The following is a 14,812-nucleotide window of genomic DNA, read 5'->3' as shown; positions in this document are numbered from 1 at the left end:
TTGTTCATTAATTAATTATTATAAAGTTAATAATTACCTAAGTACATGATATAGACAATAATTACACTGGCTCTCCCTCGCCTCACACTTCAAATCGGAACACAATAATACTAAGTATTGCTGTTTGGGGGTAGAATACGTGATTGGGTAAAACTTACCTAAACGGGCTTGCACAAAGCCCTACTACCACGTGAACGCTCGAAAAGTAAATATTTCTTATTACAGGAGCTACGTGCAAATTCATTGAACGATGTTAAACTGCGCGCTCAGTGTTATAAATATCCAAGAAAACCTTTAAATCAAACATATTTTCATAAGATTCAATAAAATTAAGCAATTCTCTCCAATATCTAATTTTTTTTCAAAAAACAAATTGTTTTATTGACTTAACCACTTGTACCTATTCACTCAGCAAGAAACTAAAATGAAAGTCAAGTCAAGACAACAGTTTTTGTTTCAGTTTTCCATTATACCTACAATTAGCTTAATTTTTAAATTAATTTCTATATTAGCAAAAGTCCGCTGATGATGGTTTTGAAAAGAAGTGGAATATGGCCGAACACGGAATTTACCAACAACAAGAGCCGAGATGGCCCAGAGGTAAGAACGCGTGAATCTTAACCGATGATCGTGGATTCAAACCCGGGCAAGCACCACTGAATTTTCATGTGCTTAATTTGTGATTATAATTTATCTCGTGCATAAGCAGGTGAAGGAAAACATCGTGAGGAAACCTGCATGTGTCTAATTTCACTGAAATTCTGCTACATGTGTATTCCACCAACCTTCACTGCTGGACAGCAGTGGTACATTCACAGGCTGTTACGGTACGGAACTTAAGGCCGGTTTACGTTGATCTAGTATTTTGATCCAATGTAGCAATCCAGTGTTGCTGGATCAGTTAAGGTTTTGTATGCGGCATGTTGATTTAATCACTTATTATACTGCCATAAAGTTGAATTAATATTGTGCTCATCAGCCTAAGGCGACCTAAAATGCATATATTTAATTATTTTCCACGAAAGAAACTAAGGCTTACATTAAAAGCGCTAGAAGAAATTTGGAACTAATTACTTGACCTACCTACATTCTTTTATCCTATTCCAATAGAATAAGAATTAAACAAAAAAAAATTACATATTATTCTAAGTGATGGGCTTCTTTATTTTATTTTTATTGTGAAAAACATAGTAGATACCATAAACATGGGTAGACCGGAACGTTGCCGCGCCGAATTGGCGTAAAATGTATTTGATACGTTTATCTTTGTTATTATTATTGCATATGGCAACATTATTTAAAAATCAACTATCAAGATCATAATTACTGACAATTGACAATAGGTAATATATTTAAAGTCAGCTGAACAATGCACCTTTATTTATTTATTGTGTTGAAATAATTTACCCATTTGCGTATTATTAACATATAAACCTTGTTGATCTAATGTTTTATATAAAGGAAGTGAAATATTTTCTTTTAATATTTAATGTAATTACGTTGTGATTTGTGTTTAGTTAATATAAAATGTTTGGAAGACCAAGATGCAGAGAGTGGACACCTCTAACGACTCAACAACTTCGTCTCCGTAGTTTAATTCAGGTAAAAAAAAGTTTTTCAAAATAAACCAAAGTATTTTATCTATAACTTCTTAATGGTTAGGCAAAAAATTTACCAACAAACGCCTACACTTTATAGCATACGTCATGTTCTTGTTTTGTCTTCTGTAAACTGAATACTTGTCATATAATTATGCATTTATAACGAAGAAATTGTTTACTTACTTATTTATTTGCAATTAGGTAATTTTTAGCATAAAACGAAATTAATCTTTTATAAAATGAATTTTATAACTATTTAAATTTAACACATAATAAAAATGTTCTTAATTTTAATGATGATTAATCATTATAATAAGAATTAGTCATTATAATCAAAACAATTCACGACTCAAATATTATAAATTTTGAATTTTATGGTAATTATTATAATTTTAAATTGTAATGAAAATTAATTTAAAAACAAAAGATTAAAAAATATTAAACATAACTACATTATCAAAAGATGCATTTTAATGACATAACTATGAGCCATATCAAAAGCAATTCAAGTCACATTGATAAGAAATTCCTCACAATATTTTGAAGATTCAGTCTCATCAAGAATATATAAACAATGATAATATCTGTTGAGCATATTTAACTTGAAATAATTCTTAAAACATAGGCTTATTTGATAGTTATATAATATAATAATAAATTGCATTTAACATAGATCTGTAAGCCACCTTGCTTATGAGTTCCCCTTATACATTATGTAGCTCCTAAATCCAATTCCAATTTCAAATTTACCATATTCTACAATGACCCACACATGACATCAATGCTATTTATTTGAAGTCACAAACAATAAACTTTATGTTCTCACTGTCAAACTTTTCTCTTAATCTGGAATGTAAGGAAAAAGCATTTAATTTTGTTTTCAATAATTTATATTTTTTGTTTTGTGCAAATAAAATTTTTGCCAATTTGAGAATTCATTGTCTATCATGTCTATATATAAAAATATTAGATAGAATTAAAATACATTAACAGCCTACACTTATAAATTAAATATTATTTGCATAATTATATAAGTTCAATAGTAAAAACTTTTTAATTGATGCTGTATATATATTTTTTACAGATTGTAGGATATAACATAAGGCCACCGGAGAGGTGTACACTTCAATGTAGTTACTATCTTACACTGCATCATACTACAATGTCGGCACCATTCTACACTAGTGAGAGGATTTGCTCACCTCATCCTAAGTGGAAAGAAATTGATTCTGGTAAGGAATTAAATATAATCAGTATATATATATACATATATGAAATATTTTACTCTTGGTTTTGTTTTGCATCTCCATGCACACACATCCACAGCTTTAGAGTGACATAAGTTTCTCTCTTTTTGTTATGAATATTTGATGATAATTTTTGGTGTGTGTATACTAACACACAGAATATGTGATGAAAGTAACAGAATATTTAGGTGTATTGCTTGTATTTACGAGCTGTTGTTGTGCTTGGTGGTGGACAAAACCTGCATGAAGAAAGCAGTTTAATGAATCTCTGTTTTGTATAATAATTCATATATTCAGATGACCAAATGAAAGGACTCACGATAGTTTATTGAGTATGCGTACAAACTAGAATACTAATTATGGAATGTATTATCTGTGTGCTATATTCAGAAACTTTCAGTCGACTGGGGTCAATCATTCACTCTTTTTAATTTTTTTTTTTTTTTATAGAATAGGAAGGTGGACGAGCATATGGGCCACCTAATGGTAAGTGGTCACCAAACGCCCTTAGACATTGGCATTGTAAGAAATGTCAACCATCGCTTATAGCCAATGCGCCACCAACCTTGGGAACTAAGATTTTATGTCCCTTGTGCCTGTAATTACGCTGGCTCACTCACCCTTCAAACCGGAACACAACAATATCAAGTATTGCTGTTTTGCGGTAGAATATCTGATGAGTGGGTGGTACCTACCCAGACGAGCTTGCACAAAGCCCTACCACCAGTGTAATTTGCACTAAATTAGCGTTTTTGTGACATATTGATTCATTGTTACCTAAAATGATATATAAAAATTAAATTATATTTAAATATTTATATAATCTTAAAAGTGATTGTTGGTACATTAAAATTTTGTCAAGGTCATTGAATTTAAGAAAAGCTGGTTGTTTGAGAAACATTTCAAGGTAAATGTTGAATAAGATGTTGAGAAATTTAATATTCAATTATGTATTATCTTAAGTGGTTTCTTTTTATTTATTTTTTTAGTTAATATTATGATGATTTTGTGGACCTGATAATAAAAGTTCGCCTCTGCATTGGCAAACTTTTAGAAACATCTCGTCGTGTTAAATAAAAACTATTTTTTTTTTTAAATTTAATTTCATTTAACTTTCTTTTTCTATTAATTTCCTTTTTCCGTTAATTTTGAATTAATTTTAAAAATACTTGTGTATTTAATTTGTTATTGCTTGCACAGTTAATTGTTAGATGTCCAAGATAAATGGATCAGCTTTTTTAGATACAACAATTAATCAAATTTAAATTGTCATTGTTGAAATGTTATTTTTTTCTTTTATCATATTTAAATCTAAGAAGGCTACAGGCTCATTAGATAATTTGCAAATTATCGATTGAAAAAAAAATACGTTGGAAGTATTGCTTAATGATAGAGACAGACTTGTTATTAGTAAATAGCATATGACCTATATTGTGTGAAATGTAAATATTATCAATATCAGACATGAATCATTTGGTACAGACATTCATTATAGTTTCCATCTAAACTCGGCTTTCGTGACCTATCTAGATGTATATTATATAAAATTTGTTTTGAAATTTGATCTTTATGTTGTAACAATAAGGTTTAAATTCAATTCATGCAGTTGATTGATATGTTATGTCCATCCACGTTAATCTTATCAATGAGCATAGAATGACCAGTAATTTTGCATTAGTATGAGTTTATGCACTGGAAACTCCCTATGACGAATATTCGGCTGAAATATTTCGTGCGTATAATAATTGTTAGTATTTGAGTTTTGTTTCGATTTTCGTGCCTAACGCGCCAATTATGCTAAATAAAAATAACTACTAACCAAAAATGCCTGCTGTAGTTAAATTCTTGATATAATCTTTAAATATTACAGGGGAAAGAAAACACTTATAAGGAGGGAGGCCTTAATAATAGTATTAACGTTATTATAACTGTGTCACAGGAATGTTTCTTTAGATGATTTGATATTTACAATAATAATAAATTTAGATCCAAGGGATGTTTCAGAACAATTATTGCGCTAACTTTCATTTATGTATAACATAATTATATAATAACATTTTAAATAATATAAAAATCTAAATTAATGAAATTCTGTTAACAATTAAATTGATTAATTTATAAGTTTTACTTGACCCGTTATTTAGAAATTATGATAAATCCTCATGTTTTATGGCCTAGATTGAATGAATTGATATCGGGTTTATAGAAGGTTGTGTTTGTTTGTTAAATTTGTAATTGCAAAGAAAAAGAAATTATGAAACTAAATGTAAAGTTTCTTTGGTTATGCTAGATTGTGTTCAGAAAATGCGTTATTTGTATCACAAATGTAGACGATGTATATATGTAATTAGGATGAACTTTTACATTTCAGAAATAACGCATCGTATGTCATCAACAAACGTAGTTATTCGGATATGGTGTCATATTCTCATGCCTCCATGTAAAGATGACGAGGAGAAATGCGAACAAGTGCAGGATACTGTCATTCAAACGTGGGGTGTATATTTTAGTGGGCTCAGATATATAGGGGCTAATTTAGCTTTAAATTTTACCTCAGATTGCTTCAAAAGCAACACTCTGGTATTCCAAATGCACGGTGGTTACTTTTGTTCGTATAAGAGTTTGAAATTGGATGTAATACCGCCAGAAAATGAATTAGAACAAGGTTCTCTCTCGTCAGACTCATCGGTCAAAACGAATACATCAAAGATAACCTTAGAATCAAAAGTTTTACAAAGTCACAGGATCACAAATGAATCCAGGTCGCTATCACCGGCTAGATTTTCAAAGAAGTCCGAAAAGGAATATTCAAAAAGTCACAGTCCTGTCGAAAGAGGTTTCAAACAAAATATTCCTACTGTAAGATCTTCGTCGAGTTTAAATATGTCTTTAAATCATAGAGAGAGTAGAAGAGACAAAAGTACTGAACAGAAAACAGTAGATCCAAACCATATATATGAACATTCGCCCGATAATATAGATGTTAGAGAATTTACAACCAGTGATCTCAACTGTGATAAATCGGCTTCCCAAGAGGAGCTATCGAATAAAGTAGACTTGAGCGAGACGGCCGAAAGTTACGATTTACGCAATGAATCAGATGGAGCGCCAAAATATAGATATTTGGCGCTGAGTTTCCTCAAATCGGAAATTAGGCCGAGTTACAATGCAACCAAGTTGCAAAATCTTCATTTACTACAGTATTCAATAAAAAAACGACAAGAAGCGGTCCAGGAAATAAAGGAAAGGATATATAAGAAATCAGCTTTAAGCGAGAGCTGGTCTTCCGATTTTGAATTAAAACTTAAGGGTAAAAGTAGGTCTCAGAAGAATTTGTTTTCGCCTGACGAAAGTGAAGGTTTGAAAGAAAAATCGTCTTCTCAGAGTGATTTGACTGTTAAAAATGGTAAAATAAAAGAAGAAAAAACACCGGTTTCAAACGGTCCACGGTTGACTTTAAAATTAAATGATCTTTTATCCTATAAGGTAACTTTTATTATTATAATTTTTTTCTTCTAAATTGATTTTTCCCAATAATATTATTGGGCTGTCTGCCGCAGAGGCAATTTTAATATTATGATGTTACATGCGTTAGGTAACTGTCAGCGTGTTGACGTTACTAATTTATAAAAACCTACTTATTTATTTCTTTTCATATTAATTTTTTAAGTATCTGTAATTGTAGATGAGTAATATTTTGTTGCTATTTATAAAAAAAAATTCTTAATATAGTTTTATTAATGTAAAATGAAAGCAATTTAAATAATCTTTTTATTTTCAGTCTAAACCTTCTCCATATCAAAGAGCAGAATATGTTAGACTAACAAAACAATTAGAAATATTACATTTCAAAAGACTTATACTTTCGGATGAGAGAGATAGCAAATTAGCAAATATTAGAAGATTAAAAGAGAAACACGCTAAGTTATTTGAAGAGAATCAAGATGTTGGTAAGATTTTTTTTAGTCCTTCGAGCCGGATTTTTATTAATGGTTATCGATTAAATAAATCAGAAAAATCGTCTTTGTTGATATAAATGTAAAGTGACATAATAGCCTCGATGGTAACTTACTTAAATGAAATTTGTTTTACAATTTTGTATTATCATTTTACTTATCTAATTAAAAAAACAAGTTTTTGTATGTGTTACTCTAATTACTATGGCCCTTATCCCCAGGTACAGAGTTGATGCAAAACTATCACACGCTTTCTCGTCGTACTGAAGCGTTGAAAGAGACAAGAGAGTCGTGTTATGCGCTAAGAGAACTCGCGGCGAGATCCCACGCTGCTTTAGCGAGTTACAGAAGCGTTTTACTAATGCAATTGTCTAAGATCTTCTACATAGATCAGGTGAGGATGCGGTCTTATATTATAATGAACAAGTGTGTGCGCAAATACAAGTGCGCACTCTATTCCCTCACTCTAATAATCCGACGGGACGGCAGTCCGACACGACCTTAAGTGTTCAGTGCATTCCGAGGCACAGGAGTGTATCTGAACACGCTTACAACTCCCAAACTTTGCCACTGACAATTTTTACAGAAAAATCCAACAACTTCTTGTCACCCAGCACACGTCAGTATAACTCCCAGTCGGCGGCATGATTTTTTCGACATTTTCAACATCTATTGTCATATTTTAGTCAATTTTCATAAAATATTAATTAATTATACACCTAAACCTTCCGCATAAATCACCCCGTCCATTGGTGAAAACCATATGAAAATCTATTCAGTAGTTTTTGAGTTTATCGCGTTCTGATAGATAGACAGACATTTAATATTAAAATGCTTTAAGCGCCTAGTTGAATAATGTTATTCTACCGCAAAACAGCAGTACTTGGTATTGTTGTGTTCCGGTTTGATGGGTGAGTGAGCCAGCGTAATTACAGGCACAAGGGACATAAAATCTTAGTTCCCAAGGTTGGTGGCGCATTGGTGATGTAATCGATGGGTGACATTTCTTACAATGCCAATGTCTATGGGCGTCACTTACCATCAGGTCCATATACTCGTCCGCCTTCCTATTCTATAACAAAAAAAAAATGTTTGCTTGTATTTTTACAGCAAGACGCAACAAATTGGTCGATATGTAACGTGCCTCTACCGATATGCGGCGATGAGAATCCTCGAGTTTCGAATCCGGTGGCAGATTCTGTCGCGGCCGGTTTCGTAGCCCAGGCGACATCCCTAACCGCGGCGATATTGAATCAACCTTTACGTTACAAGGTCACGTTACTCGGATCAGCGAGTAAGATATTGGACATCACACCGGACTTACCGGATCCAAAGTAAGTTTTTTATTTGTGAACATCTTAGCTAACTGAGATTCAAGCGGTAGTCATGTGAGCGTAATATTTCGAGCGTCAGATGACGTCAGCGTAAGATTTTTCATTTACACATCAGTTCTCGCGAGTACCTTAGCACTTACACCATTTTTTTTAGTATTTACTGAGCTAAGGTCAGCTGAAATAGCCCAGTGATTATATAACGTCAATCCTTTTTTTTTTCTTTTTTTTTTATCGCAATGGAAACCTTCATAAAGGTACCCGGGTCCTATGGGGGTGGTACCGGGTTATGTGGGATTATTACCCACTAAAACCACTGCGATGCTCAACCTCAGCACGGATCGGAGAGGCTGCGGGATCGTGTTGATATAACGCATCCGCGGCCTCTCCAGTGCTTTGGTCTACTCGTGGCTGCTCCGCCGAGCCACGAGTGGAGTCCTGCTCGGCGGAGACGACGACGGCGTCGTCTCCGCCGAGCAGGATCGGCGCTTTCCCGTTCCCGCCCCGCCGTCTCCTTCTGAACGATGACGGTCTAGATAACGTCAATCCTAACTGAAGATTGCAGGATCTAAACTAAGCAATACTGAAGGACAACTAAGAAACCGATATTATATACAGAAAAAATTGTATGTAATTTTTTGCCTAGAGGTTAGTGTAGGTGAAATATTTACTATATCTTAGTAAATATTTACTATATCTTAGTAATTACTGGTGGTAGGGCTTTGTGCAAGCTCGTCTGGGTAGGTACCACCCACTCATCAGATATTCTACCGCAAAACAGCAATACTTGATATTGTTGTGTTCCGGTTTGAAGGGTGAGTGAGCCAGTGTAATTACAGGCACAAGGGGCATAAAATCTTAGTTCCCAAGGTTGGTGGCGCATTGGATATGTAAGCGATGGTTGACATTTCTTACAATGCCAATGTCTAAGAGCGTTGGTGACCACTTACCATCAGGTGGCCCATATGCTCGTCCGCCTTCCTATTCTATAAAAAAAAAAAAACTATAAGTTCCATTGTCAATAAAATAACACTATACAGATTTTTTGACTTGATTTTTTATTATATATAACATGTTGATATATTCACAGTTAAATAACTAACAGCCTGTAATTATTACATTGCTGGGCAAAAGCCTCATCCTCAAAAAAAAAAAAAACATCTGATTTATGACGAGCAGATTTCGAGATTGTTTCAGATATCCCAATAATATACACATATTTAATTTTTTATTTTTTTTTTCTATACAGATAAATAATAAACAGGCTGATCTTTAAATATGATGTAAAACGTATGTTTAATAAATTAAAAAATACCCTTTTCAGTATACCACTATTCGCAAGGGGTGGTGATATAACACTATTCCGTTACGCGATGTTTCTCCTAAACAAGTGCATTGCACAGCTTCTCTGGGGGAGAGGTTTGTCTGTGCATGACATGAGGCCAACGCTGGCTAACTTGCAACGATTGTTGACGACGCCTAGTAACCTGTGAGTTTGTTTAACTATTATAATTTTTAATTAAAAAAAACTACACAATTTCTTTCTTTAACTTTTTAAATACGCCAAATGATTTTTTATTTTTTAAATTTTAGTGTCTAGTTAGGCAGGCACTGAAAAAGTCTCCCACCTGATGTTAAGTGGTCATCACCGCCCATAGATATCAGCATAAGAAACATTAACCATCCCTTACATCGTCATTGTGTAACCAACCCAGGGAACCAAGGCGTTATATCCCTTGGGTCTGTAATGACACTGGCTCGTTCACCCTGCAAAACGGAACAATACTAAGCATTGCTGCTAAAATGAGTGCTGCTTATAATATAAGATGAGTGGGAGGTACCTACCAAGACGGCTTGCACAAAGCCTAACCACCAAGTTTCACTCCTTGCTCTTACACACCGGTAAAACTTTTTTTTTAAATAGTTATTTTTTACAGAACCGACACATCAAAGTTATTCGGCACTTATCGATGGCTGGCTGACAGTCTGTGCCCAAGGACGCAGTCTCTACGGAGTCTCGTGCCATCGGAGAGGGGGAAATTTAGGCAATTCAATAGGTTTAAGGTAATTCATCTAATAATAATACAAGCTAAAATATGCTTTATGTCATTAAGAATAACGATGACGAATATATGTATAGCTTATTCCTATGTATTAATTATATACAAGCTTTAGATTTTTATGTTCAATGATTTGCCAATAGATCTGCTGTATTATGCACTACAAATTGTTTTTGATTAATATATCTTTATGATTATAAAATACAATCCACTGAATTACTTATATCGAGTTTAATTTTTCTAGCAAAGTTCTGATAACAACTTCGTCAGAATTCAAAATGCCATTTTTTTTATAGAATAGATAGGCGGACGAGCGTATGGGCAACCTGATGGTTAGTGGTCACCAATGCCCATTGACATTGGCATTTTAAGAAATTTATTCTATCGCTTACATCGCCAATGCGTCACCAACCTTGGGACCTGAGATGTTACGTTCTTTGTGCCTGTAATTACACTGGCTCACTCACCCTTCGAACTGAAACACAACAATACAAAGTACGGCTGTTTGTGGCAGAATATCTGATGAGTGGATGGTACCTACCCAGATGAGCTTGCACAAAGCCTTACCACCAGCAAAAATTACCATTTATTCGCAATTCCATAGACATCATAGATTATTTAAGATCTCAGCCAATGATACTCTATTGGTTGGAATAGACTATAGATATATTCTTTAGCAGAAGTTTGTATATAAATTTTCCTTATATTTATGATATGTTATGGCACTATTCATATAATTTTCTAAGAGAAATCTTATATCTATCGAATAAGATAAAAAATAAAATTATTATATATATAATATCATACCGAGCGCGGAAGCCATATTGGATACGGGGCAAAGTTTGAATTTGGAAGAGAAACGAAACGGTTAAAATTTCAGATATATGATAAAAAACCGTTTTGTAACGGTTTCTGTTTTTTTTAAATGCAATATGATGATAATGAAAAGAAAATAATTTGATTATATACATATATATATATATGTAAATAATTTATGTGATTATAATAACAGGAATCAGTCGATAGTCACACACCACAGAAGACAGCCATCATCAAGAGGCATAAACATTCTAGAAGTGTTGGAAGCTATCACGAAGATCAGGTATATAATTGATTTAATTATTGAACGTAACTCGTGTTTATATACAATTATTCCAATATATAACAAGAAATTTATAATACATATTTTTAAATACGTTTTGGTTAAAGAAAATGTGGAAAGAAGCAAACCCATTTATATATTAACAATTGACATTCATATTTTTCTAATAAATTATGCAGTATAATATTAGTAAAAGTGGCAACACTATAATGGAATGTTGCCATTGAATAATAAATGCCAAATAACGTATCAGGTAAATTGACAAGTTATTTATCTCACCCCTTGAGTTATTGTCGTCCCCACTCCATACAAGTTGTATGCTTAATTGGAGAGGTAAATACGAATATTAGCGATCCTTAAAAAAGAAATGGGCTAAGCTATTAATTTTCTTTTTTTTTAAGAAATAAATTTATGTTTTATATTCCAGGATTTATCACTTAACGATTCGACAATGTCGATAATGGGAAGCGAGTCAAACATATACAACATGAAATTAACGAAATCGGAATGTTCTCAAAGTTTAAAACCTCATAACTCCGACTCAGAAATAGCGAAACTAACAGAACAATTCACAGAAAGTAAAGTACAGTTCACACTGGGCGACGACGACGTAGCGGACGAGAAATTAGTAAGAATATCAAGCAATAACGACGACGAGATCACATGTACATCATGTCTGGACGAAAACGTTAAAAGGATATGTTCGGAAATAACCGATTTCTGTTCGAATTCAAGCAAAAAAAGTTACGATTTCCCTAAAAACGATATAGATATAGCTAAATATATGGAAAGGAAAGTTAGTGTTGAAATAGAAGATGTTGATATATCTTGTGATACTTGTGATAATAATAAGAGTGGAGTCTGCGATATAGCGTGTGCTAATAACGTGAGGGATGTCATCGTTATACCGAGCGCGGAAGCCATTTTGGATACGGGGCAAAGTTTGAATTTGGAAGAGGAACAAAACGGTTAAAATTTCAGTTATGTGATATAAAAACGGTTTGTAACGGTTTCTGTTTTTTTTTTTAAATATAATTCGTGTAAGACGAACGACGTTTTTTAAGTTCCAACATAATCGTTATTGAAAATTTTAGAAAAGAAAGTAATTTGAGTAATATATGAATTGGCATGTTTTGTTTTTACTCTTATTTCCATTTTTTGTTACTGATAACACTAAAGTTCGTCGATAGCTGATAAACAAAAGACAATTGTTTGTTAAACAGAGTAAACAATGCATTGAACTGTTTTTTCTTTGCCTATTTATATATATAGCGTTATAGATATTATTTATTGGCTTTTTTTCAATTATGTAATAGCAAAATTATCCTATTTGCAATATGATCTTTGATGTGTCCTTGTCTCTATACATATACATATACTGACTCACTAAATATTCATAAAAAAAAAACTTTAGCGGAGAATAATTTAAATTGTGGGTATGGTACCAACTTATAAAGTTATATATATATAAATCTCTGCGGACAACTTAATATAAAAGTAATCAGTTGGTTTACTCTTAAACTTCAAATTAACATAGCATAAACAAATTTTTAAGATTAATTTTTTTAAGTAGCTTTTTTGCTCTTAATTTTATCCTCATTTTTCTTGCAAGATTTCATATTTCAAAATAAATAACATTAATATCGTTCTATATATATATATATGTAAAAATATATTAAAATATAAATAAATACCTCTAAATCAAAAACGCGACATTTCAAAAAAATAAATTCGACACGAAAGATGAATGCAGTGTTGAACAAAAAGTAATAATTAACGATTACAGTATAAATAAAGTAATCAAAACAAGTAAAGTGAGTGAGTGAGTCGAGTAACTGTCCCAGGGCATCCTCGTCCTCTTCGGAAACCATCAAATCTAATCTGTAATCGTGATTGTTGATTACACTTTGCAATTGTAATCGGTAATCATTAATCTGATTACATTTTGCCTAAGTCAGCACGAAAGGGACAAAATGGAGCACATGCGAGATGGAAACCATATACCACACCACTTACCACCAGTATGGGATACCATAATTTGGCAATTCGGAACACTAGTCTTACCGTTGAAATGATTAGAAGCAAAATTAATTATAGATAAATCATTCATTACCATCTACTACAAAATGTAAACACGATATTTATCAACTAGTTTTAAAATGAATTGTTAAATAAAATAAATATATCGGCTGTGTTTCGTGTATTAATTTATTTATAATAAACGATAAACGATTTTCTAAACGTATATTTGTATAAATTGTAAATATATATTTTTTTTTCTATACATGGTATAGAAGATTTGTACGTTATGAGAAATTAGATGAGTTTGATTTTGTTATACATAAAAAGTTTATTTAAACGGCACACATTGCAGATTTCTTAATCACTTAATAATTGGGGATCAATTAATACTTAATTTGTAATTAAAAATATATATCCTAGGTAAAGTATTATCGGGTTTATATATAATTATGTATATACAAACAATATTGTTTTATTTATCGCGACCATAACTGTTAACATTATGAAATTGATATATAACAAAAGTAAATAGTTATGTTATATACGTAAATAGTCTTTTCGTTATTTCCCTATAAAGACACCCCCTACCCTCTCTCTCATCCACCGCACATAATATATATCGTATACAATTTATGTATTTCTTAAACTAATCAATTTCAAAAGAATGATTACTATTATGATTGCAATTGTCTTCTAATAATAATAGATTTTTTTATATTAAAGATAATTTTGTATGAAAATAATTATGAATTCTATAAAAGTATTTCCGACTACATTGTGAAAGACGCATTATATTGTCTCTGTTTGGTCATAGACAAGATTGAATATTTAAATTAAAATATTTATATTATTGTTTATTCATAGACAAGATTGAATGGACTTGAGAATATTTTTTAAGTTGATATAAGCTATCAATCCATTTCTACTTTTTTAGTTAATAGTAGAAAAAAAAATCGGGCCAATATTATCTTACTTTAAAATACATATTTATTTTTCTTTTATATAACAATAAACGAATAACAAATCTGTAATGTGTACCTGCAATGCCTTTAGTAGTTTAACAATATTCAAAAATGTAGTTTAATTTGTTTTTTTTTTTTTGTCACAAATTCTTATAAACGAAATAAATGACATTTTAAATTGTTTTGAATATAATTTATTATTCTGTAATGACATGTATATGATTCTTATAAACTTGGTATATATTCAACCTCTATAAAAGTCATGCCACCACATTTTAAAATTTTTAGGTTAAGTTGGCCTATAAGTTACATTTGTTATGAAAAGTAATGCACAGGAAAAAGTATGGGTATAAAATAGTAGATTATATAAAAGAAAATATTATCAAGTTATTCGTCTTATTTTTTTTTTTTCATAGTATAGTTTTTTTTCACTTATCATTTTGAGTCAGTGTTGTTTTTTTTTTAATCTATATTTTTTCTAGTGTGTATATATAAATGTCATTTTATAGATTATAAAAATGTCAACTTTAA

General features: G+C 31.7%; 1 protein-coding gene across 1 annotated transcript; it reads left to right on the top strand.

Annotated features, from left to right (window-relative positions):
* Positions 1–1,353: 1,353 nt before the first annotated feature.
* LOC126778442 (uncharacterized) lies at positions 1,354–13,542 on the top strand. Its single transcript, XM_050501983.1, has 10 exons — positions 1,354–1,602; positions 2,686–2,833; positions 5,220–6,334; positions 6,630–6,798; positions 7,026–7,198; positions 7,915–8,138; positions 9,460–9,624; positions 10,073–10,199; positions 11,208–11,297; positions 11,725–13,542. Exons 1-10 carry the CDS (start codon positions 1,528–1,530, stop codon positions 12,268–12,270), a joined length of 2,832 nt encoding a protein of 943 aa, XP_050357940.1. The 5' UTR covers positions 1,354–1,527; the 3' UTR covers positions 12,271–13,542.
* The last annotated feature ends 1,270 nt before the right edge of the window (positions 13,543–14,812 follow it).

The sequence above is a fragment of the Nymphalis io genome, chromosome 26 (genome assembly GCF_905147045.1).
Source record: "Nymphalis io chromosome 26, ilAglIoxx1.1, whole genome shotgun sequence".
Taxonomy (NCBI): Eukaryota; Metazoa; Arthropoda; class Insecta; order Lepidoptera; family Nymphalidae; genus Nymphalis; species Nymphalis io.
This window is presented reverse-complemented; position numbering and strand designations above follow the sequence as displayed.